General features: G+C 43.6%; 1 protein-coding gene across 14 annotated transcripts in view; it reads right to left on the bottom strand.

Moving 5' to 3' along the window:
* kmt2ca (lysine (K)-specific methyltransferase 2Ca) overlaps nucleotides 1-25758 on the bottom strand; it is a 104982-nt gene that overhangs the window by 5840 nt on the left and 73384 nt on the right. For 5 of the 14 annotated variants that reach the window (XM_029246334.1, XM_029246337.1, XM_029246341.1 and 2 more), the window contains 28 exons: nucleotides 23395-23590; nucleotides 21979-22083; nucleotides 21606-21653; nucleotides 19030-19170; nucleotides 18558-18590; nucleotides 18334-18465; nucleotides 17917-18070; nucleotides 17468-17682; nucleotides 17312-17385; nucleotides 16426-16611; nucleotides 16058-16129; nucleotides 13567-15621; nucleotides 13121-13449; nucleotides 11327-13026; nucleotides 10977-11088; nucleotides 10815-10881; nucleotides 10659-10722; nucleotides 10162-10394; nucleotides 7597-9174; nucleotides 7094-7300; nucleotides 6127-6291; nucleotides 4594-4735; nucleotides 4322-4457; nucleotides 3812-3990; nucleotides 2789-2925; nucleotides 2123-2366; nucleotides 864-1021; nucleotides 259-366 (listed from right to left, as the gene is read on the bottom strand). In XM_029246334.1, coding sequence (XP_029102167.1) covers nucleotides 259-366; nucleotides 864-1021; nucleotides 2123-2366; nucleotides 2789-2925; nucleotides 3812-3990; nucleotides 4322-4457; nucleotides 4594-4735; nucleotides 6127-6291; nucleotides 7094-7300; nucleotides 7597-9174; nucleotides 10162-10394; nucleotides 10659-10722; nucleotides 10815-10881; nucleotides 10977-11088; nucleotides 11327-13026; nucleotides 13121-13449; nucleotides 13567-15621; nucleotides 16058-16129; nucleotides 16426-16611; nucleotides 17312-17385; nucleotides 17468-17682; nucleotides 17917-18070; nucleotides 18334-18465; nucleotides 18558-18590; nucleotides 19030-19170; nucleotides 21606-21653; nucleotides 21979-22083; nucleotides 23395-23590 — 8970 coding nt within the window. The remainder of the gene's footprint in view (nucleotides 1-258; nucleotides 367-863; nucleotides 1022-2122; nucleotides 2367-2788; nucleotides 2926-3811; nucleotides 3991-4321; nucleotides 4458-4593; nucleotides 4736-6126; nucleotides 6292-7093; nucleotides 7301-7596; nucleotides 9175-10161; nucleotides 10395-10658; nucleotides 10723-10814; nucleotides 10882-10976; nucleotides 11089-11326; nucleotides 13027-13120; nucleotides 13450-13566; nucleotides 15622-16057; nucleotides 16130-16425; nucleotides 16612-17311; nucleotides 17386-17467; nucleotides 17683-17916; nucleotides 18071-18333; nucleotides 18466-18557; nucleotides 18591-19029; nucleotides 19171-21605; nucleotides 21654-21978; nucleotides 22084-23394; nucleotides 23591-25758) is intronic. The other 9 variants (XM_029246339.1, XM_029246345.1, XM_029246343.1 and 6 more) reach the window with 5 other exon arrangements.

Here is a 25758-nt window from a genome sequence, read left to right as displayed (position 1 = left end):
TTCATTAGTCAAATTCCAAATTAAGCTAATTAAGCCTCCCTCCCCAGAATGATGTATACTACTAGTTTCAAAAAGGAAATAACGAATTTTGCGCCATTATGGCGAAATTGTAGCACAAGCCTCTGTCGTTCGTCCTTACACGCAAGTCTTGTAAATAATAGTGTCCTCCAGAGCCAAGGAGGAGACAAGAGATACTTTTCCAGTTGAGCTCATCACTAGAGAGAACACTGGTATGCGCACGCGCACACACACACACACCTTGGTGTCCATGGCCTTGGACTGCATTGTGGCTGAGTAGAGCACAAAACAGCTGTGGCTACAGAAGACCATGTCCACCTCTGCCTGGTTCCAGCCATCCTGCACATCCTGGAGGAAACAAGATCTGGGCCTTCAGCAGGGCATGATCAGCCAGCAGTACCAGCTCCCCACCAGCCCCCGCACATCTCGACCCATCACTGAAATGTGGCCTGGGAGACAAGGCAGGAACCGGAGATCAAAGCAGCCTGCCCCTCAAACCTTGGCTGATGCCAAAAGGAGTTATTACATTTACATACTGCTGGGAACTTCAAAGGTGTCTGGGATTTGAATAACCTGAACTGAAGGCTTAACCACTGGTGAGCGTCACTGCTCTGGAACCCCCATCACCCATACTGTGTGACCCTCTAATTGCTCTGGGACAGTGCATTACACCCCACAGAAAGAATCTGCATAAATCAGGCAGTCTATCCATTCCTTGCCCTGGAGAAAGATCTTTAAATATATAGAATCTGAATTTGATTATGATCTCCTGCCCCTAACCTGCTGATGTGTTTGGGATCTCCTGCAAACAGGATCAAGGCCTTTTGTTACCCTTCTGGATGTACCTGTTTGTTGCACAGCAGGTCTTTGGAGGACTTCTGCACTCCAGTTCCAAGGACAACCACCTTGCAGTGGCAGCACCACTGTGACTTGGATCCCATGTTTCCTTTTGCTGCCTGATGCTCTCCTTGGTCCACAGCTACACCTGGAGCGCTGACCCATCCTTTAGTCAAGGGTCACACACACACACACACACACACACACACACACACAAGGCATAAATACGAATTCAATAAACCCTACTGGTCAACTGTGGTATGGACATTACATACATGTTTTATAAAATGTGTAAATATATATATACACATACATATATGTATATATGACTGTATTTTGCAAACCTCTGTTTTATTAGGGTAATTAAAACTTGGTCACTTTAAGTCACTAGTGGAAAGCCATGCATGTTTCAGGCCTTCTGCCAGTTGGCTATATTCATTAGAGGACATCAGACACTGCAAACTTGAGAGAGGTCGCACACTAACAAGCTCTGTGTAAAATCATTACTCCATTTCATTAACTTCTGAGATGTTGGGCATGATCAATAATGATGTGCATCAACATCAGAAGCCAGAAACCCTTCTGCTACAGACAGGGGGGCTGTTTGCGTAATCAATAGTGATTTATAAATCTTTCAAAAGGCTAATTTGAAAGGGATTACAAGACTATCCTTAAACACAGCATCAACAAGATGAAGATTTTATGAAAGGATTTCAAACCTAGTAAAACCGACAAGTAAAGCATTACTTCTATCACAGGAGTAAATTAATACTACTATGAACAATCTCTAGCGGCACCAACATTTGTTAATAATGGTTTATTATTAACTATTTTATGACACTTCTCTGGTGCATTTATCCAAACCATCTTAATTTAAATTCTTTGTGCAGGCCATATTTAGTTAAGGTTCAGCACCAAACCTAACAGTGCAATATAAATTTCCCTTCTAGGATCAGAGCTGTCAAACTTTCTGCAGGACTACTGCACAGCCTATTCTTCCTTTTCAGTGACATGTATTGCCTTCTCCCAGTACCATTTTACATTACATCTATTTGTACATTTATTCATTCAGCTGACAATTTTCTCCAATATTACTTAGGACGTTAAGATACTTAAAGATTTACCCATCTATAGACGGATCACTTTTACTTCCTTGCTCAAGGGTGTTACAGCAGGAAGGAGATTTGCACTTGTGACCTTCAAGCCACAGAGGTGGCAGCTCTAACCCCAATGCTACCTGCTGCGTCCCAGGTTAACTTCTACTTACCACTGCTGGGAGAGGGACAGTGAGCCTGAGGCCCTGGGGGCCTCATGAAGCGCATGATTCCCTGGGAGCCAGTGCTATGCATGGAGTACATTGCAGAGAGGTGGCGATCTAAGCCCTGTGAAGGAATCCTGAGGCCCCCGAGCATGGCCAGGGGCCCACGGTCTGGGGTGCTGCTGACTTCATAGCTGTTCGGGATCTTCACACAGAGAAGGTCGGCCATGGCAGCCATTACGCCAGTTATGTTCTGCAACATGGGAATGAGAAGACTCATGGCCACTGCTCTGTGAATCATGTATATTTATTCATTTAGCAGACTGTTCGCCAAATGAACTTAAACATTAACAGTTATTTTGCTGGGTATTTTTTAACTTAAGCAATTCAAGGTAAAAAAAAAAAAATTCAGGGTACTACAGTAGGATGTTGACCTCAAATCTGAGACCTTGGAGACCAAATGCTATACTACCTACTGCCCCTGTGAATTAAAAAAAAGACTAGATTGTCATGTTTTGAATTTTAGAAACAGCCCTTCACAACTGTACAATGTGATCACCTAAAATCAGTTTTAAATCAATGCATATAATTAAACAGCCCTATTCTTCAGACAGAAGCGTAATTTCCATCCTGATTTTTCTCTTCTCAAAAGTGTTTAACTGCAGAATCTCTCACCTCAGCTGCTGTGGGGTTCAAGGTAATTGCTATGGACACCAGGCCTGTTTTGGAACAGTTAGGAAGCTGGCCGAAGTGGGGTCCAAATGACATGCTCTGAGGCTCCAGCTTCACGTCCCACTGCTTGGCTTCAGAACCTGCTTGATCAAGCAAGTCACAGAACGCGCCATTTTAATGACACTTAAACAGGTGAACACAGAAGATACCGAGTTAAAGACACGCCTTTAGTGCACCTTAATGCTCTCACTCCCACACAAGCTCCCACACAAGCTCACAAATACACAGATGACTATGATGGGACAAGCCTATAAGTATTTCCACCTAAGTTTTTTTTTTAAACAAAATATCCCACCTCTTTTGAATACCTTTTACCTGTACATTATTGGTATTAATTGTTAAAACGTATAAAAAACTGACTAGATAGACAGTATTTGACACTGTCCACAGTTCCGCCCACACCATTAGCACTTGGTATTTTCTTTTTTCAAATTCAAAAGATGTCACATGCATTGTGGACCTCCTCTGTGAAGTTAATGTGTGTCTGGCAGTGCCTGGTCTCATGCTGAAAACATTGCTTTGCTGGACCTTGGAAATGCTTTGCTAAACCTTGAACATCATGATGGAATTCACTATTCCCTCTGAATGTTTTCATTCCTTTGTACCTTCACCTTTTTAAATTTTATTTTCATTTTTTCTTTCATTACATTGTCAGCTGCTAGTTTATGATAAGGGTAGGTGACAGGGTTTGGAATTGTTCTGTAAAAAATGGGGTTATGTGCTATAATCCCCCCAGATAAAATCACAAAAAAAATGCATACTAAAAAATTTTGGCTTAACAGCACTTTGTTGCACAGCCAAAATTTGAAAACAGGTGCTCTACCCTGGAGCTTAAGTCTTACACATTAAGTGAGTAAACATCACTGTTTTCCAGTCTGTGCCCTCAAAGCCAACTTTCCTGAATGCCTCCAAAGCCAGCCTTTGCTCATGACACGCAATACACAGCAGGCAGTGAAAGGGCCTCACCCTTGCCAATGGCGCTGGGCAGCATGGGGATGACAGGGGAAGGAGCTGGGGACGGGGGCTCCTTCTTCACCCGGGACAGGTCTGGGTAGCGATTGATCTCCATGCCAACCACGCTCTCGGGGGATGAGGAAGGTATGAAACTGTCGGGTGTGTCCCGGTCCTCGCACATATCTTGACCCCTGTGGGTGCCAGAAAGCAAATACATCATATAGGGGACTGTGAATTGTGGATGCAGAACAGAAAAATGTCAACCAACACACAACCTAGCCAGTGGATGCTGCATTTAGGTTGAGGTTAAAACCAAAGGTCCAGTTGTATGTTTTTACTAAGGCTTTTCCCTGAAAATTAACTCCAGAGTATCAATGAGGAGCAGAAAGTCATCACAGTATTGGATTAAAGCCCAGGAAGTATGCACGTTTTGAATGTGTACTGCCATATAAGTTATTGTACTGTATAAATCCATGGGAAGTATGTGACTACATGCGTACACACATGTAGAGACAGACACACCTCAGCTCCTCCTGATTATTGTGGGGAGGAGTGGGTAGGGACGCAGGCACATCCACTGTTTTGGGGCCCTGAGCAATCGCTCGAGCCAGCAGGTCTTCCTCAGGTCTGAGCTGTTTTGCACCCAGGGTTTTGGTTACTGAACAGGGTAAATGGAAACAGTCGAGACACATCAGACAACAGCGATGCTACTGTCATTGTCACTGCATCTGGCAACAAGAAAGAATCAAAGCACACTGAGGAATGTGTACATGAAAGCACAAATGGTGACGTACCATCATGCCCTGCCAGGACAACTGACTTCCTTGCTAGCTCCTCTGTAGTGGCAAAACCATTGACCATTTTCTGGCGAGCCACAGGGGGTGGTGTTGGGGGGAGGGAGGCTGGTGGTGTTGGAGGGTTGCTCAGGTTGTTCTGCTGAAAAATATCACAGGAGCACTAGAGTAAATCAGTGTTGTCACATTTCTGGTATTACAGCCCTTTTCTAGAATAAACAACACTGATAATGTCTGAGTTTAGGAAACAGCAGTAATGCATCCTGAGGGTGTGGGGGGAAGCGTGTAATTCAAATAATTTCAAGTTTAATAAATTGCACAAAAAAAACAAGCTTCAAAGTCCTCTTTTCAATGTACCGACTCAAGAAGTTTCAGTCGTAGTCCTGAAGATCCTAACTGTGCCAAGAGTAAGAATGTACATCTTGCCATGCGATCTACCCTTCCGCAGTGGAGGAGCAGGTAATGACCATATACCAAAATCCAAGATGAAACTAAAGCAGAGATTTATAAATATTGTGTGTATATATAAATATAGTGTGTGAATGACAGTGTGTTCCACTGATGTATGGATGAGTGACCCAGGGTAAGTAGTGTATCTAGCAGTGTTAAGTCACCTTGGTGAATAAGGTGTGTTGTCTGATAACACTACATAAAGTTCGTTGGAGCTTGCTTTGGAGAAAAGCATCTGCTAAATAAGTAGATGTAAATATTTAAAAAAAAAAAAAAAAAAATCTTATATGGACACAGAGTTATTCACTTATTTGATCCTCGTTACAAAATGACTGATGGGGAAAATTACTGAAACCTGAGCTAATTTTGATTATACAGCCCTGATATAATGTGTCCTGTACAATGATAAACAGCTTATGGAAATATACTTTTTCATACAACAGGCATTTCAGTTCAACAGCATATTTTCCTAGTAACACAGTAACTTTACATGCCTGTAATGTTTCACTCTGCAAAGCACACAGACACTAACTATGCTTAGTCTAACAAGCCTACTGTACATAGTCTAAATCATTGTGTACATTAAACCTAACTTACATTTTTTTAAATAAACTGTATATACATGCACATTTTAACTCTAACATAAGCTACTTCAATAACATAAATATTCTGACACTATCATAAATAAGTGTTTTTCTGGTGGTTTACAAGTCAGAGGGTGACACTAAAAATCCAAAAATTAATTACTCCTGCACAGTTCATGGTACCAGTTTAAATAACCTAGATAATAAGTGATACAATTTAATAATTTTGTTACTGCTACCAAAAAAAATAGTGTTACCACTGTCATGGCCTAAAAAAAGCATTTTGGGCAAGTTAAGTGACATATTTTCTTCCGGGAACTGGAAAAACATTTTCTTCATAAGAAATAAAGCAACCCACTAATAAAGTGAATCTGCCTGACTAGGATCAATTGAATTGATTATATTGAACAAGCTGTTCTGCCCACAAGACTACTGCACCGGAAGTCTTCACAGTGGGGAAACGCCAAGAGATGAAGGCCAACGGCAGTGGTGTCATTACCTTGTAGATGAGCTGCGAATAGTAGTCAGACACACCATCCAGTGAGGCACTGCCAAAGGTTCCCGACAACCGGCTCTCCCCATTGATCTGCCCACTGCCGTAAGGAGGGAAGTGGGCAAAGTTCACACCCACTAGAGGCTCCATCAAGGGTAGAAGCGACAGCTGCTGTGAGGACAGAGATGGACAGTCAGATGTCAAGAGCACAAGACACCCAATGGCCACATCTCCTTGGCTCAATTTCATTGAAAATTACTGCAGTTTTGCACTGCCATTCCACTTTATTTTTTATATTTAAATATATGCAGTCTAAACGGTTTATTTGGCCTGCTGCCCAATTTATATTTGAACCCAGTAGTCTTCAGATCCCTAGCATCATGAAAAACAAAAGACTGGTATGGCATCTGCACTAGAGATATTGCTCTTTTAGTGAAAATTATGAAATGAAAAGTCATCCTTGGACTGATTCTCCAGAGCCGTGCCCATGCTGCCCAAAGCCAATCAGGGTGTTACTCCACAGAAGGGGTTCTGACATAGCCAGACTGCAGCAGTACATCATTAGGAGCATGGAGGTCTACTCTCTTGAAAACAATTAACTTGTTTCTTTTTATGGTTGTTTATAAGAACCATAAAAAAAACCCCAAACTGGAGTTGCAGGTAGTGGTTAGTGCTGCTGCCTTGCAGTCAAAGGATCCAGGATCAAATCCCACCTCTTCCACTAGTACCCAGCTGTATAAACTGGCCAATCATTGTAAGCAGCTTACTACTGCAAGTCAATATGATGAAATATGAAAATTTATTTACTTTTCATTACTAAGCTATTATGTGCCATCAATGGCTTATATTTTATGTAGTTTGAACAGGACTATGAAAATGTGCCTGTCTTTGTAATGTGCTGTGACATCTCTCCTTCCTATTTGTACACTGCAGATCATCTCTGGCCAAACACTGATGTATAGCTATGTTATACCTGCTTAAGCTGGGTCATCAGTGTGTCAGTATTAGAGCACACTATCTGCCCTCCCTGCTCTTCATCCTCTTTCTTCCTCTTCTTGTAGCGGGACACTGCCTTCTCTGCACTCTTGGGGGCTCTCTTGGTGCGCTGCTTCTTTTTGCTGTGGTCAGGGGCCAGTGACCCCACTTCCATGTCACCTGACAGCTGGCTGTCCATGGCCGCCTGTGGAACGTGAAGAGTGCAATGAATGACTTTCACCTCTTGGGAACAGAGGATCCAATGCACAACTATAATCTGTAATCTCAGTATTTCCTTTGATAACAAAAACCATATCACATATTCAACAATATCTTAGTAAGTCACGAGTCTCAAAAGACCACAACAGAATTTTTACAGCACTTAATTTTGAAGTGCACAAATTAGTTTTCTTTGTCACACATTTTTTCCCCAGATCTTTGACAGATATGATGGCCACTTGCTCAAAAAACCAAAGATTGAAGGGGCAGTATGGAACTTACCCTGGAAGCATCTACAGAGATGGGTTTGTTGTTTGCAGAGGTCTTGTCGTCTTCCAGTCTCTGCTGCAAATGCAGTGGTGGCACATCCTTGTTCTTCAGCAGATGCTTCAGCAGCTCATTACCAGACTCTCCTTTACCACTCTGAGAAGAATTCTGGTCTGTCAAAAGGGCCAATGTTCCCTCCTCTACCTTAACCACTCTAGCCTCCTCACTCAGCTTCGGTTCTCTAGGCCCGTGACATTCGTTTGTCTCCATTCTCTCCAGCTTGATCTCACCAGTGATATTTTGCTGCTCATCTGGAGGAGCTCTGTCTGTTTCTATGCAGGTTGAAGGCTGCTGGCATGGTCCTGGCAGAGGGGGAGCACCACCTCCAGTACTATTGCTGCCTCCTGACAGCTGCCGCTCTAGTTCGAAGGGAGGCTGGCCACACAGGGAGCCCGGGGTGGAAGACCCTAGGTGAAGTTCACATGAATCCTGTTCTCCCAGATGCTGAGAGCCCCTGGTGGGTGTAGAGGATGTGTCAGACACGCAAGGGGTCAGCGGTGCTGTGAGATCAGAGTGAGGAGTGGAGGGTGTTTTCACAGAGTCCACATCATCATCTTTCTTCTTTTTGCGATTCCTCTTCTTCTTCCCTTTTTCTTCAGGGATGATGTTGGAGTAGAGCTGGATGAGCGACTGACCTGAGCCAGGGTAGTTTGGTGGAAGTGGTGTAGCAGATTCAACGCCAAATGGTGGTCCATCAGCAGAGCCCTGAGGCATCATGCCTGGGCCGGTAAAGCCTGGGGGCCTGGGCTGACCTGGACCAAAACTTGGGCCTTGTAGCATCAGATGTTTGGGCCTAAAACTGGGACCCATCTCAGAGCTGAAAGACCCATTGCCTATCAAAGGCCTCCGCTCTCCAGTCTGCATAAAGAATGTACCCGGTGAGGAGCTCATGAAGCTGGGCTGGACACCCTGCTGTGGGAACATCTGCTGTGGTGCTGATGGCCTCTGTGGCTGCATGAAGTCACGAGGAAGGTCAGTGCCGTAGAAGGCCATTTGCGAGAGAGTATCCTGATTCCCATCTGGACCAAGGAGACCCTGCTGCTCCATCTCCATGCGCTGCTGCAAGGCACGCTGCCGCTCCACCTCCTGCATGAGCTGTACCCGCTGCCTCTCCTGCTGCTCCCGTAGCCGTTCCTTCCGCTCCCGCTCCTGGAAGCCTTCGCTGAACGGGTTGTTGTCGTCAAACTTGACGTGTGGCGCCCCACCTCCATTGGCCGTTTGCACCGGCTGGACTGTGTTGGCTGAGGGTGCTTGAGAAGCCATGGGGGCAGGAACACCAGGACCTATGGGCCTGGGGGCACCGGGGTGCCACCCTGGAATGCCAGACATGCGGGGAGCATTGGGTTGATTGTGGTATGGCTGCATCTGCATCATGGGACTCATCCTGGGTTGATTTATGGGAGGACCTCCTGAAAGCATGACTGTCTGAGGTTGCATGCCTGCCACCATGGGGGGCTGCTGCATGCTGCACTGCAGGTGCTTCACACGATACTCCTCAATCAGTTCTGCATGTTCTTTCTGCTGCTTACGAATCTAAATAAAGGCAGGAAAGGTGGCAGAGGAAGGGAACAGCGTGTGAGCAAATGTATTAAACAGTAGATATATGCCAATGGAGGACCAGAAGCAGAGAAGTCCTGGAGAAGAAGCACGTTCCTTAGCTACATGGGGGAAAACCTTGGGATAATACTGACCGGCTAGAGAAGGGAACCTAAAAATATTAAGATGTAATTCATTCTTCTGTGCTCTCAAGGATACCAGTCTATGCCAGATGTCACTGCTCTCTGCCATAAAATGTTTGTCAGCACTGAAGTTCACTTAAAGAAGAGAGATTCTGTACATTCCAGATTTCCAGCAATGCAAAAGCTACAGAGCTCTGTTGAAATAATGTTACCTCCAGTGTCTTCCTGCATTGAGAAAACTTGTCTGTTACAGAGAGGTGGCACACTGGTTATAGCCGTTACATTTGGACATCAAGTAACTTGGTTTGATTCATACTTCCTGCTGTAGTACCCTTGAGCAAGATACCATAAATTGTTCTAGTAAAATTTACCCAGCTGTATAAATGTGTAATGACTGTAAAGAGGCTAAAATTAAGTTACTTCAGAGAAAAGCAGCTAAATGAATGAATGAAAAAAATGTAAATGTACAGGTAAAAGCCAAAATCAGACAGATTACATCACAGTGGAGTTTTCATAAGAGGATCATCAGTCATATGTAAAGGGAAGATATTCAGTGTGATAATGTTCATTGACTGTCAGCTGTCCTGCATCAACTGCTCTGACAAAGTAATAGGGGGTGGAGAATCAAAAATGATCCAGACTCAGACGAGCACATTGCTGCTGTGCATCAAAAACGAAACCCTTTGAGATAGCGATTTTACCACGGCTCATTTTAATTCCTTTTAAAATACAAAGCCTCCAATATAACGTTGAATACATTCTGCGATGGCACATCACCAGACATGCCCATGCAAAAGCAGCCTCAAGGCACTTCTTGGCAGAGCTGCAAGGGCCACGTTACCTGCTCCAGCTGCTTCTGCACCACGCTCTGCTGCTCTGTCACATGCTTCAGCTGCTCTGCATCCTCCTCAGGGAACTCACGGCCGGCCTTCTTGGCAGTACGTTGCTTTGCTGAGAGGGCCTTCTTGGACTTCCTGTGGGCCCCAATCTGCTCCTCCAGGAACTTCTGCTGCATCTTCAGTAGCTGCTGAGTGTGCTGGAGCCATTCCTCATACTGCTTCTTCTGAGAGTCATCTGAAATGAGGGGAAAAAGTGAGGTATGAGAACCCGTACGCAAGCCTGGAGGTGCTTGGGCTGCTACATTATCACTGTCTCTGGGGGAAACACACACCATGGCCATAAGCAGGAGTTCATGAGAGACTGTTAAAGAACATCTGGTAAAATCCCTATGCCTTCAATACTTAATCAATCTGTAATTTAAAAAGGTAAAAAGTAGCACACGGCACTAAAACAAGAGTGCTACTTTAAAACTGTACACATCCATGACTAGTAACTTACTGACAAATCCTGGCCCAAAATTTGGTGGATTACGCCTTGGCAGCTGTGATGCCAACTTGCCATCCTGAAATGAGTTTTGAAGCAAACTAGGTAAGCTCTCTGCTCATTTCACAACTTAAACAGAAAACAATTCTTCTGAGGAAATTCTTCACTAACCTGGCCAATCACCTGCTGAGGAACAGCAGAAACACCTTCAGGTCCTTGCTGACCACCCATTTGAATTCTGTAGAAAGATGATGTATTTAACTTGTGTGATGTCTGTCAAGCAAAAAAAAAAAAAAAAAAAAAAAAAAAGCACAGCAAACTCAGTATTCACACCTGTTCATGACCATGGGTGGCATTCCCATACTGCTCTGAACCATCATTTTATTGATTCCTTTCAAGGCCACCATCTTAGCCTTCATGATGGGATCGGTGATAGCATCAAAATCTGAAAATGGAAAGGAAAAAAAAAAAATTAGACAATGTTCCCATGTCAAGTTGATACAGTGCTGACCTAGGGTGCACAATACTGCACATATCTATGTATTCCATGTACTGTATCTTCCCTTAATTGTAAGGTCTAATTTCTACCATACAGATTAAAAAAAAAAAAAATCAGCAGTGACAGCAGCTATTTACTTAGTGTGGCCACTACATCGATCTACATCAAGAAGCTTGCAATATACCAATGTTGGGGAAAAAGGAGTCATTGGACCGCTGTCGGATCATCGCCTGCATTTGCCGCTGCTGCTGCTGCTCCTGTCTCTCCTGGTCCAAAAGGTCCTGCAGGAGTAGTGGTTGCTCTTCCAACAACAAAGGGCGGTTCTGCTGGTTCAAGCCCTGAGAAAACATGAGCTGCTGATTATGGGTCATTGGCTGACCCCCTGTCGGGATGATCTGTTCTCCCTGTGGACCAGCAGCTCCATAATTTGGGCGAACAGAAGGTCCTTGCAGGAATTCTGGATTGCCCATGGTTGTACCAACTGCAGGAGAGGGATCCATCCTGTGGCCTATGGTTACACTGGGGTTCATTTCAACCTCTTGGATATGTCCTGGTGCCATCAGAAGGCTAGAATTTTGTGGCATGCCTGCGAGCTGGCTACCCTGAGCCCCTGGACCACTGTGATCAGTAGGGACCACTGAAGCAAAGCCAGCATTTTCTAACTTCTCCTCAATCAATAAGCTTGAAAGCACTGGAGTAGGAACAGGATGGGCAATGGCACAAGACTGGGTAACTGGATGAGCAGATTTGCCAGTGAGACTGGGAACATTCCCATCTCCCCCCTGGTTTTTTGCCACATTCTCATCAGACAGACCTCTGTAGCCTGAGGACTCATGAGCACTGTTCAAGCACTCTTTAACTTCAGTTTTAACCTCAGTGTGCAAGGGATTATTTTCGTTAGAGCTGGTGCTTTCCTGCTTGACTTTACCCTGCCCTGGAACAGATGGGTTTGCTACTGTAGAGTTAGTTAAGGCTGGTGAAGGTTCAGTGCTGACAGAACTGGCATTCCTTTTTTCTGAGAGTGCTTTTTGCAAATCTGAAGCCTCACTCTGGTCATCAATAGGATCGCTGAGATCCAATTCTTCATTAAACATATCCTTCTTGTCCCCCAGATCAAGGTCTGGATCTGTGTAGGCAATGATGTCAAATTTTCCAGATTTTAAAAAGTCATCAAGATGCAAGTCACTTGTTTCCAAGTCTAATTCTTTAGTACTATCTGGGTCAAGGTTAAGATTTTCAAGGTCTTCATCATCTAAATCTTTCACCTCCACATCTTCCAGATCTTTCACTGCTGAGTCATCAGTGTCCAATTTCTCCTCAATTCCCTCAGTATTAACAGCAATATCCTCTGGTTGGTCAGCAGGTGTTATGGACAGAAGGGCAGATGGAGCCACATTGAAAGATTCAGTAGTTGCTGGGTGACTCGACCTCATTACTGGAGCTTGCTGAGGCTCTGTGTTTAATGGCAAGGACTGCTGGTGGGGGTTTTCCATGCTGGATGAGATCTGCATGTGACTGGTAATTCCTGATGGCTGGGACAACATGGGGTCTGCTGGTCTTTGAGATTGGACTGACTGATCCACAACATTCCCTGCAATTGCTGGAGGAGCAAAGGGAAGCCGCACCCTGTTCTCAGGAGCTCTGTGTCTAAGCTCAATAAAAGGCTGTCCCATGATATTGTGTTGCTGTAAAGGTATGCTCCTTGGTGGGAAATGTTGAGGTAACAATAGTGAATTGTTCCCTATGGTTCTGCTCAGATCGACAGACAGAGATCTCCTCATCTGCTGGGGAACGTCAATCATTGGTCCTTGCATGTGATGTGGAGATCTAAGGAAATGCCCCTGTCCTCCAAGAGTTACCTGACCTCCAGAAGGGAAGCCAAACCTTGGAGAAGAAAAATAAATAAAAATGAGAAATAAAGTACAATACAAATTATTAATCAGAATAATGGCAATATTAGCAAAAATGCAAAATCTACCTTGGTTCAGGTGGTCTCATACCCATGTTGGCAACGTCAGCAGAAAACTGGGCTCTGGGAAACTGTCCTTCATTTTGGAAAGCCCCACGCTGCTCTCCAGGAAAGAGTCCTGGGAACCTCTGCCCTGTAGATATCACTGATCCTCTTGCAGTCCCAGGGTATGGAGGAGGTGGCCGATTGAACAGCTCGTTCTGTTGTCCCGTTTCCTCTTGCGACCACTGTCTAGGAGTTCCTGGTATGGAAGAGCTTGGCTCCTGCAAGCCTTTTTCCTGTCGAATAGCACTCTTCTGCTGTTGCTGTCTAAGGATAAGCTCACGCAGCCGTTGCCGCTAAATAGTAACAAAAACATTGAAGATTATCAATAAAATGTTTACAGCAAGAATTTTGAAGCAACACAAGCAGCAGTTCTAAAAATTATATGATGCGAACCATGTCTAAGCATGTACCTGTCTGAGCTTCTCCTCAGTGTCCCCCAAAGGCAGCTGCGCACCACTCTGAGACTCTGTACTGTTACTAGTTGATTGCTGAAGATTTGAGAATTGTCCCACACCATGAGAACTGCCCTCGTGTCCCACTTCAACCTGGTCTTTGACTTCACGTGCAAGTCTGTCTCCCAGCTGTGGTCGTGGGGTCATTGGAGCCTGCGCATAGGGGTCATGAACCGGAGTCTGGCTAGCAGGATTAGACTGTGGCTGAGCAAATCCGTCATCAGACAACCCAGAATGTTTTGGTGTCTGAGGCCTAACAAAATTTTCCTGCATTGTAACCTGAGGTGATGAGAATGGGTCTTGAGACACTGGTCCAGTTCTGGCAACTGGTCTGTTAAACACTTCTGGACCTACCCCTGGTCTCGGTGTCCCTGGTGGCTGGGAATACGGGTCACTCAACACTGGTTTTGGAATATTAGGTTGTTGAGCATAGGTGTCATTCTTTACTAGCCTTGGGGTTTCAGGTTGCTGAAAATAGGAATCAGCATTTCTTTGGCTTACAGGAGATTTAGAGAACCTCTCTCCCGTACCAGGACAAGGTGTCCCTGGTGGCTGAGGATAAGGCTCCATGGCATGGGAAGGGGATGACCTGCGATTAGAAGGTTGTTGTGGAGAATACTGGTCTACCCCACCTGGACGAGATGCTGAATTTGAAAATGAGTCCGAGGCTGGCCTTGGAGTGCCGGGTGGTTTACTGTAAGGGTCAAACGGTCTAGGAGTGCCAGGAGGTTGAGCATAAGGGTCATAAGCAGGTCGAGGTGTGCCTGGGGGTTGAGCATAGGGGTCAGATGGGCGAGGGGTGCCAGGAGGTTGCGTATAAGGGTCAGGTGATTTCTGGGTGAAGTCTGACCTTGAAGTAGAAGAGGCCTGTGCAAATGCATCTCTGGAAGGATGGCGCACCATTGGCATGGGCTGACAAAAGGCATTGCTTTGGGGATGATGCATCATCTTAGGAGAGTTTGAAAAATTATCATTCATAGATGTGCAGGGAGTAAGTGGAGGATGTGCATATGGGTCATTCTGTGAATTTTGAGAAAACGTATCAGATAGCCTTGTAGGTCTTTCAAATGAGTCTACAGAGTTACGCCGACCTATTGAAGGTGTGGAGTTATAAAGATCTTGTGGATGAGGGGGTGGCATTGGAGCTTTGAATAGAGGCACCGAACCAGATTCATTACTTCCTGGTATAGGGGTCAGCAAAGGCTTGGAGTAGGGATCTGAAAGAACCATTTTGTTATGAGACATTCGTTGATATGCCTCAGCTCGGTGGGAAGGCCTAGCAAAAGCATCTCCAATGACAGAAGCTGGCATATGCCTCCCCTGTGACTCTAAAACAATGCCTGCTTTTGGGGGACCCATAGGCTTCACAAATGGATCTGCTGTCACTGCAGGCCTGGGTGTGTCTGGTGGCTTAGCATAAGGATCAACGCTTGCAGATGTTGGTGAACCAAAGGACTCATGACCCGAGGAGGGTCTCCCTCTTTCTTGCTGCTCAGATGGTAGTCTGGGAGCACTGCAGGACTCTGTGGAGTTCCTCCGAGGTGTGCTAGACCCTATGGGGGGAGGCCTTGGAGTTCCCACCATTTTGGCATAGGGATCCCATGGAGAAGATGGTCTTGAGCTGGATGAAGCAGTGCCAGTGGAAAACATCTGAGGAGACTGGGGTTGGGATGCCTGACCCTGAGAACAGGCTTCTGTCAAACGTGTGCCTGTGGGAGGCGGGGGCTGAGGTCGCAAAAACACGTCATCCAGAGATCCTGATGTAGGCGTTCCAGGGAGCTGTGAGCAGGCTAAACTGTCTTTGGGCACCATATGCTGCACTGGCGATGTGCTGCCATTGGTGGGCTGAGGAGTCATGGGGCTCTGGTTGCCACTGTTGGGAGTATTACCCCCAGAGTGACTGCCAAACTGCTGTTGCTGCTGCTGCTGTTGAAGCTGTTGTTCATTCTTCACCTGCTCCAACTTTTGACTGGCTTCAATCTTGGCTTGTTGTTTGCTTTTTTGTCTCATTTGCTGTTGGAGATCACAAGAACAAACACTTGTACTTTAGGAGAGTAGGAATTAAAATTTTACATCATGCAGTGCTGTGAGTTTTTAGTACATTCTATTAAACCAAAATATTGTCTTTATTTTGAAGTTTAATACATATAAACAAGGAGAGAATATTATAATATTTCCAGCAAATGTGAGAATGTGAAAGTACAGTGATGAAATCCAGCTTGGAACCTATTACTGTGTTTTGGGCCAATGACTGATTTAGCAGTTGGGAAAAACTCCCTACAACCTACTTACTGTGCTTTTTCTTGCACCTTGTAAATTTATTTTATTAGTTCTTTGTAGACAATTGCCAGCACAGTGTCTTGCCTGAGATCTTACCAGAGAATTTTTTCCACATCCTGCAGCTATAGGTGCCTAGCTGGAATGACCAAAAAGGGAATTCTTTGACAACCTGATGTCCTTGGGTTTTGGGACCTTTTCCTGCTGTTTCATAAGGGGTCTCGACAGCTGATTTTAAGTCTCCCTTTTCAATGCAAATTAAGACTTAGAACACTGTATAATGCCAAGTGCACAAAATGACCACTCATCCATGCACATATAAATAATAAAAAATGAAGTCCTGTTAACAATATTCCATTTTTCCAAATAAACATACTCCTGAGAGCCCCTCCTGCCATGCCAATCTAATTGATTAGCATAAGAAAGTGGGAGGCCAACAAAGCAGCTGTATGGACAAACTCCCTCACCTTCATATTCTCCTTTGTTTTCCCACCACAGTGAAATGCTACCTATTTTTTCCTCCCATCAACTAATCCTCACCTGTCGGAACTTCCACTCTTGCTCATGTTCTGATTCCTTGTGCTTCAAGGGGTCCTTAAAAAGGATATCTGAGTCCAGTGGGACGTTAGGGTCAAAGAGGTCAGACTGCTGCTGCCTCTTAGAAGGGTCATTAGACATCTGCACCTTGTTTATACGTAAGGCAGCTCTGTTGTCCCTTGCTTTTTGCTGAAAAAAATAACATATTAGGGTACAAGTAAGAATGACGACTCTTCAAGACTCAAAGATTGTACAAACTGAACAAAATAGCATCATTTAGAAGCAATTACTAAAACTAGCACCTAATTGGTCCTTTGAATACCCTAGTATGAGAATCTAAAGAACTTCTGAAGAAAAATTTCAGAGCACCTTTAACATTGTATGAGAGATGAAAAGTATATAAATATTGTGACATACTACAGGATACTGATTTATGAATATGAAAAATTTTAATGCACATTTCAATATTGGTGAAAGTCTTCTAAAATAATAAAAAAAAAAGGCAGTAATTTTGTAACACAACAGTAGCAAGAAACAAAGGACTTTAATAATTTGAGGGGAGAAAAAAAAAAAACTCCACAGAACAAAAGTACATTCAACACAAATGCTCTCCCTAATGCCCTCTTCAAACTTTACTTCAGTGGGCTAAAGTTATTCTGAAATGTGCTGTCTGCCTTTCGATTAAAAACTGCTGTATCTAAGATATTGAGGCACACCAATTCACAATACTATCTGTACTGTATGCTGATGAAATTTTTCTGAATGTTCATTTGTAAATTCTAACACAAGTCAGAATCACCCATGAGAAAAATAATGGAAAATTAATTAGTATAAATAGCACTCTGCACTGTATCAGGAGATAGAGCAGATCTTAGAGAGAGCACCTTACCACATACGGTGATCTTTCCTGGGAGCTGGCTTTTCGCCAAAGCTTTGCAATCTGTTTAACTCTTGTAGACCAATCTGTAACGAAGACACAACCAAACACACTATTAGCTATTCTCTATCAAAGAGACAACCAAATAAATACTCAATGACGACTGACCTGGAAACTCCTCCTTGAGGTTGGGAAAGTTCATGTTGGTGTAAAGGACGGGTGCCACAGTGGCCATTTCACCAAGTGTCTCCTCTTTTTCCCACTTGAGCGTACTCCTCTGAGCATTCGACATGGTGTCCACCTCACCCTCAGCTGGTGGTGGGGGTATAGGCATGCCCCAGGGTCCCACCACATCACCTCCCATTTGGCTGAATTTTTTGTCTCTGGAGAGCAAAGTTTTATGTCATTTCTGATCCAAAGACAGCGTTCCTCAACATCTAAACCTAACCGTAAGAACTGACCCATTGTGACATACCTCGAAATCATGGGATCTCAAAGTTTTAAGCAGATGGCATTCATCATCAATGCATCTGTAGGTTTTGAGGTTTTGTATCTGACAATTCACTAGCAAGCCAAAACATGATCTGTACAGCAGGCAACTTGGTCCCAAGGCTCACCTTGCGTTATCAGGGAAAGGCATGCGGTGGATAGGAGAGAAGTTGCTGGGGGTACAAGGTCCCGCTCCAGGCATCATGGGTGGCGTTGGGGGGAAGTGAGGGCTCAGCCCGATCATCCCATTCATCACAGGCATTCGTGGAAACATGCCGTTTCCTGCAACAGAAACTGCAGTAATTCAAAACCAGTAGCATATCAAGGTTACATGATTCTTTGAGAGTCAAGTGATCTGTAACAACAAAAACATTCTACACAGAAGAGAGAACATGTTTTTAAGGAGAACAGAGAAATGTAAATATATTTCAGATCTAGAGATTTGTGTGCCTATCATATGGCTCTGTGTTACAATGCCCACCACAGATGAATTCTCTGCTCCAGCTGTCTGGGCAACTCAGACAAAAGGTGGTCTTTGGAGGCACCTGAGTTTGGTAAGGGTGATGTGGAGCCAGATACAGCATTAGGGTGCTGCGAGTGGGAAGGCAGCAATGTCTGGCTGGTGCTGGGACTCAGTACGGCTGTGAAGACCTCCTCCACGTCCTTCCCCTCCAGCTCTGCAGAGAGCAACAGTAGCAACAACCAATGTCCGTCAATCCCACCCTCCCACTTAAACATGGTTCACAAAACGAAAGAAACTGACACATACCTGGAATTTTGTAAAGCTTGCCAAGTATTGCACCTGAAAATTACAAAAAGGGTTAAGTATAAAAATAAAACACACACTGCAAGTGAAAAACATGAATTAAATATTTTTCCCTACATAAAACACACACACACACACACACACACACACACTTTCTGAACCGCTTGTCCCATATGGGGTCGCAGAGAACCGGAGCCTACCCGGCAACACAGGGCGTAAGGCCGGAGGGGGAGGGGACACACGTGAACTAGATATGTTTTGAAAGATAACCTTAACTGTCCACAGGGTGCAATCATTCAGGGTACCACTAGACAATATAATGAGCCTTCTTAACCATTAACAGCTGTTTTGAACTGAACTCTATTACAAGTACTAAGAAAATATGGACTGCAGGAAGACCATGTGTCAAACTGGCACTTCTACTCTAACCATCTCACTGACCAGTGACAACTCAAGAACAAGTTCTCCGTCTCACCATCAGTGACCATCTTGTCAAGTTCAGGACTGAGAATCCCATCCAATGGCTCATCTGGGAGGGTTCTTGGCCCTCGGCCTGGGTGGGGCTGCGACGGAGTTACAGCGGGTTCATCTGGGATGGGATCAATGTCCAGACCAGCTGGAGGAGAGGGAGGGGTAGTACAGAAGATGATGCACTGTTACACAGGTGTGCCCAGGCTAATGGACACAAACAAGCCCAACACTATGCAAAGAACAAATCACAACACAGCAGAATAAACTAAAGCCGACGAGCAATTCATTATCCTCAGTACATCTGGGTGCCTCTGGAAAAATAGAGTGGAAAGCTGATCTTTCATGTCATCTAGTAGAATAAGCACTGCGCCTTCCTACTTTCGTTTGTAACTCAATTTTCAAAGAACAATAAGAGCATAATTTGTTTCTTGACCAGCCTAGCATGAAAAGCAGACCCTCTTCAAAAAAAGTAATCCATTCAGTCATAATGTGTCTCAATGTATTTAAAAAAAAGTTAGAATCTTTATTAATGGAAAAAATAATCACCTCAGATAAATCATCAAAACTGATACCATAAATGTCATGCATCTTATTATCATTGTATGAAGTGCATTAGTAGAAGAAAACTTGAGCGATGAGGCTTGGTTTGTTACCCTGGCACCATGAATTGATATACTCCAACATTTTTTACATAAATGACACATGACTTTGTGGTTCACTCTCACAGATAGCATTATTTCTTCACCTGCAGAATCAGGAACTCAATGAAGACACTTCAACATTATATCCAGAATTATCACTATGTTTCCTCTACATTTCAAACATCAGTTGAGAAATTTCCACAAAAAAATTCTGCAGTTAACTACAAACATCCATCTGCTACAGAACTTCACCAGGTCATACTTGAATAACCCATGAATATTTAAAAGTAGTAACTTTTGATAAAACATAATTTAGTTTATTTATGCAGATTTTCTGACCCCCGAGCAGTATGAGCACCAACAGCAGCATCTCGGTCCTTTTCGAAAACACAGTTGCTGTTGAGCTCTTCCTCACACGTGCTCTTGTTTTGAGCAGTGATGATTATGGCTCCTCCTTTTAAATGATCAATGTACTGAGGCTGGTACAGCACATTTTTAGCAGAATAGTGAGACCGTTTATTCTACCACTAATATAGCAGCAATACTGGAATAGAGTTCAGTAAAGTACATGGTCGCCAGTCATACAGTATATGATATACGACACAGGAGCACTCCATAGATATTTAGACACTATCAAACATTATCTGACCTGGTCTCCAGAAAGAGTGAGCATTGCATAAACCTGCTGCACTACTGAGCTACTCCTGTACCTAAAAGGACTTGTACGTTATCAGAATCTGACAACTCCTAATGTGCTTTTGACAACGAATGACTGACAAAGATTTAGAATTACATCCCCAACCAAATAAAGTGGCTGTATGATTAATCTTAATTAGAAAACTAATTTGCACATTTTTATAGAAGAGGTTAGAGAAACATTTTACTTTTCATTAGCATAAACTAGTTTGTAACTGTGACCAGCAATCTGAATCAGTATGTTCTTGAACAAAAACCCACACTCTGCGGGTTATCTAAAAACAAAACGCCAGTGAAATCCAAAATTCACAAAACAGAGGAAATTAAAATATAGATACTCCAAGTCACAGCTTTACCCCAATCAATACTGTGTGATAACACAAGATGTCTCACAAAGTAGATGTGTGAAGCTTGCTGGGAAATACCGCAGTCGTGCTGCCAACATTTCTTCAGAAGGGTGGACATGATTTGTGCTGTGGCCATGATGGATGCCCAGGGCCTCAAGCCATCTCATTGCTTGCTCTTTAATAAACCATTCAATCCCAAGGAATGCAAACGAGGTATAAAAATACAGATGCACTTGGAAAGCTGTCACAATAACCAGAGAGCGGAGTACTGACGACTGAGATTTTATAAAATTCCCTGCTGAGCTGCAATACTCATTTGCTGTGCTGAAAGAAAATGTCCTGGCCAACTGAATGAATCACACTGCGTGTGGAATTAAAGTCATTCTTTATGTCAGCTTTGCTCTCAACTGAAATTCGGTTTATTGCTGTGGAAAAGTAATTATAAAGCAAACGCAGAGATGAACACAATATCGGCTGATATCACATCTCAACATCTTTACTGGAAGTCCACTTCACAACGGTGTGTAATTTTATGTTGTGGAGGATCACACAGTTTATGAATTAAGACAATAAAACCTTTGCAAAATGTTTTATCAGTTTTTATTATTAGAACATACTTTTATGGTTTCTTTAAGAACGGTACATGGTTTTGAAAATTAAAAATATTTTACTCACTCAGCCAAATATGTTGCATTTGGTCAATTCATATGAGATGAAGCATGCAGCCTATGAGTGGTTAGGTCCCAGTGAGGAGAAAAGGGAAGCACTAGAGACTAATGGTGTGACAGTGAACAGGGACACACAGGGCATGCACACACTGGAAAGGTGAGGCCATGAACCCTAGAATAAGACAGCACTACTGCTAGCCATGGATAGGCCATGGACTGGTCTCTTACCAAATGGAGAGGAAGAGATCTCGACCTGGAAAGGGTATAAATCAAGACCTACAGGAACCCAAACCAGATAAAATGAATGATTACAAACAAAGGAACTGGAAGAGACAGAAAGCCAAAGCTAAACAAAAATGCACACACAAATGGAAACAAAAATGCTGTAAACTGCCAGGCTTTAAACAAAAACGGAAAATAATGCAGAAAAAGAAAAAAAAAAAAAAAAAAACTGCCAACAGCAATAATGTTGAACTAAAGGAAACACCAGAACAGGCAAAATGCAGTATAAAGGAGGCTTCAAAGCTCTGCAAGGAGCATACCGGGTAGCACGCATACTGACCCCCACAATACTGTCAAACAGTACTTGGTGGTCATTTACCTGAATCATCTCCTGGCTTCACCAGGTCATCCGAAAGCATTCCTAGGAGGTCGTCATCAGTGTTCAGCACCTCTGACAGGTCTGCCAAGGGGTCCTCAGAACTGGCTGTAGAGAGTAGAAAATGCTATCTAGGTCACTGGCAATGTCAGTGGTTTAAACTTAAGGTGTTGACTATGTCAATAACTCCAGAAAACCTGTCCCATTATTTACACCATTTGCAACATTTTTCTTCAATCTCCTACAAGCCACAGTGCTTACAAACTGTGGAACAATTTGATTTCCGATACATCATGGAGACAAAAACAACTGAATTGAAATAACATTAAAGTGGGCTATCAAGAGTTAAAAAAAAATTAAACTGCAGAGAATAAAGCATTTCTGCTCTGAAATCAGAAATGCGGCTCAAAAAAGACCTTGTATATGGCACAGCCTCAGCTTCCTAATGTAGAGGGGGAAGTGGGGAAGGGGGGTACGCTAAAAGCCTTGATCGAAAGCTTGAAAATGGTTAGTGACCGCTTTCCAAATGCACGTGACAGACCATTAAAGGAGAGGCTGCTTTGATTGCCTGCTTCTATCATTTCCAAAAAAACAGGGTAGTGAATTTGGGAAAGAGGCCAAGTCTACGCAAATTGAGATTTAAGTGTACTTCAATCCCAAATAAATAAATAAATAAAGGGTGCTGTATGCTGTCACGCTGACTACAGCACAAATGAGAATTGACAGAGCTGAAGGAAAGAAAGCATGTTGAAGGCAAGGGTGGTAAACAAATGTGCTGGTCTGCAAGGTTCTTTGATGAACCCAGGACTCCTTTTGCTGCTCATATGGACCAATAAAACTTCAAAAAATAAATCTACACGTTTACTGCTGAACTTCAGACTGTGACTCCACCGTCAGAAAGCATAACTCAGACAACCCATTCTGATCACAGCAGGCCAATGAGAGCGACACCAACATTGCCGTGGAGAAAGGGATGTGAGCAGAGTCCTCACCCCCCCCGAGTATAACACATCGCAGGCAGAAAGATTGGACCTGACAGGTCGTTGCCAGGGGAATATCTGCAATCATCTGTGAGTCTGGTAGGTCAGCGGTATGTGTGTGAGGGAGACAGGTACAGAGGGAAAGCAGTGTATGAGCAAGACAGAAAAACGTGGCTGTACGAACATACTGTGTTTTCGTGGGTGTGACAGTCTGTTGGCAGAGCTGTCTGTGTGAATGTATTGCATTCATAATGGGGAGAAACACACAGTGGCACATATTGTCTAAGTTATACATATAGAGTATATGTGGAAATGTGTAGTAAAAAACGTATAAAAAGGTTGAGCAGAAGTGTGTGCGAGGAAAAAAAAAGGTTTGCAAAAGAAGAAAGGAAAATGTGTTTCTGGAGGTTAGAGGAAACAGAGTGGTGTGTTCACATACGTAAGGTTCCTGCTTTGCCGGACACCGGTGTAGTTGCAGCACTGAGCAATGGGTCTGACAACGGGTCCAAGAAGCTGCTGTTGGCACTGGGGGGTTTACTACCGGCCTGGACAGGGTCATCATCGGAGAGGCCTGGCTCCAGGGTCTGCTTGCTTTGCTTGCTCCTGTCCAGCAGGTCCTTACCAAAGAAGGCCTCCTGTGGAGGTAGAGGTGGATGTGACTGCCAAGCCAGCTTTCAAACCACACATGGGTAAGGAGCACCACGCCAACAGCAGTCAAGGCAGGCTGGTGGGAGATATCACATGCACCAGAGTTATTTAAAAACCAGACTGTATCCATCACTTTGCATGTCAAGATGCCTTGGGTTTGGGGGTCTTTTCCTTTTCAAAGCACCTTCTATACACTTTTTACTGTGCTCCAAAAACATCTCAAAGATGTGAAGCAAATTTGACATAGCAGGGAGGTAGCTTTTCTCACATCTTAGTTTATCCACATTTTTTTCTGCCACTTACCACCTCTGTTCCACATACTTCGTTCAGCATTTCAAAAGTGCCTAGACCACTTTTTCAAAGCTTTACAGAACTCTTTTGTTGCACACGTGAAGAAGCATCACTTGCGGCTGCCATCACAATTTAGGGGTTTAACTAAGTCTGAAAACAAGGATAAAATAGAAGCGAGTGCCACTACAGGTGTACGGCCACAAGGCTTTGACCGTGACTCCCCCACGACTGCACAGCCGCAGCACACGGGACACGTGCACCACAGCCTCAAAACCTTCAACCGACACTCACAAGTTTGCAGCCAACGAAGTCATGTTCATCCACAATGAAAAGGTAGTTTTGAAAAAGGGTGAAAAAAGGCAATCTTGTTCTTCTGAAGTTCTTGTTCACCTGAAGTACCTTACCTTTTGGCCAGACAGTCCTAGCAATACTTTGGAGTCTGGCTGAAGACTTTGGTGCCAGGGAGTACTGGCAAACTTGCAAGGCTACAGGGCACCAGTGGCTCACCAGTCCTAACTTTCCGTGATTTTAACACCTCTTGAGAAGCAAGACAGAGCTCCAGGCTTCCAGCTTATCCAGACACATGGGGCAGCTATGTCAATGTGCCAGGCCAGGGCCATAATCTCACACACGTGCACACACTTGACTCATGACCTCCTGCAGGCTGTTTTCTACTTGTCCAAGCCAGTCTGCAGCAGTTCAACACATTCGACAGCTTCAACCAAAGCAGCGACTACTCTGCACTGCACTAAAACATTAAAAGCTAAATGTGCTGGGATTTAAATAATTGATTAAAGTCATTCCTCTAGTGAGGACCTTTAAGCTTAATTTGAAGCTTGCACTACAAGGAAGCCCACGGTGACAGCTGGCACACGTTTAATACAACAGCAACTGTGCTTTAAATGGTGCCCTCATGAAACACCCCGTTCACCCTACCACCTCACCCCAGAGTAATCCTGCTCTGGAATGGACCAGGCCATGCAGAAAGTGTGAGGAGATGAAAGGCTTTTTTTAAAGTAACATTTTGCAAATATTAAACACTTTTAAAAACCTCCACAAGAAGAAAGGTTATGAACTATGAAGAAAGGCAAGCTTCAAAGGAAACAGCAGAAGCTTGCTCTCATATCTGTGAATGCAGAACTCAAGAAGGAAAGCCTTGGTAGAGGGCGTCTGGGCTACAGTTTGTGTGGAAACTATTAGAGTTCAATCAAAACTCCATGTTGTCAAAAAAAATCTTATTAAAAAAAAAAAAAGGACATTTTAAACGAATATGATCTCCATAGGGCAGTCTTATAGTCAAAGTCTTCCCCAGCCTTATCAAAGTGAATTGCTTCAGAAAACCCCTTCATAATATGAATTCTAATAAACTGAATACATAATGGCCATTGTTTTAATTTGTATTTATACATTTGGCTGACTATTCTCCAATACAGTTTACAATGGTAAGCAATTTACAATTACTTACCCATTTACACAGCTGGGTAATTTTATTGGAGCAATTTAGGGTAAGTACCTTGCTGAAGAGTACTACAGTTGTAGGTCTGATTCAAACCTGCAATCTTTGAGTCCAAAGGCAGGAGCTCCAACCATGACATTAACAGCTGCCCAATTACTTTCATGGGTTAAAATATATTTATTCCCAAGTCCCAAAGTTAAAACCCACTTATGCTAAAATATCACCTAGTAACATTAAAATGGACACAATTACTTCAGTAGTGTTCATTAGTTATTAAAACATAAGGCAGATTAATTCCATTAATTACTCTATAATACTGTATTTGTTCACTTGTCCAAACAAATGAAAACAATGAAGATGAATTCAAATTCAAACTGACAATTGGACAATCCAAACAGGTCACAATTA

Source organism: Scleropages formosus, chromosome 19, assembly GCF_900964775.1.
Source record: "Scleropages formosus chromosome 19, fSclFor1.1, whole genome shotgun sequence".
Taxonomy (NCBI): domain Eukaryota; kingdom Metazoa; phylum Chordata; class Actinopteri; order Osteoglossiformes; family Osteoglossidae; genus Scleropages; species Scleropages formosus.
This window is presented reverse-complemented; position numbering and strand designations above follow the sequence as displayed.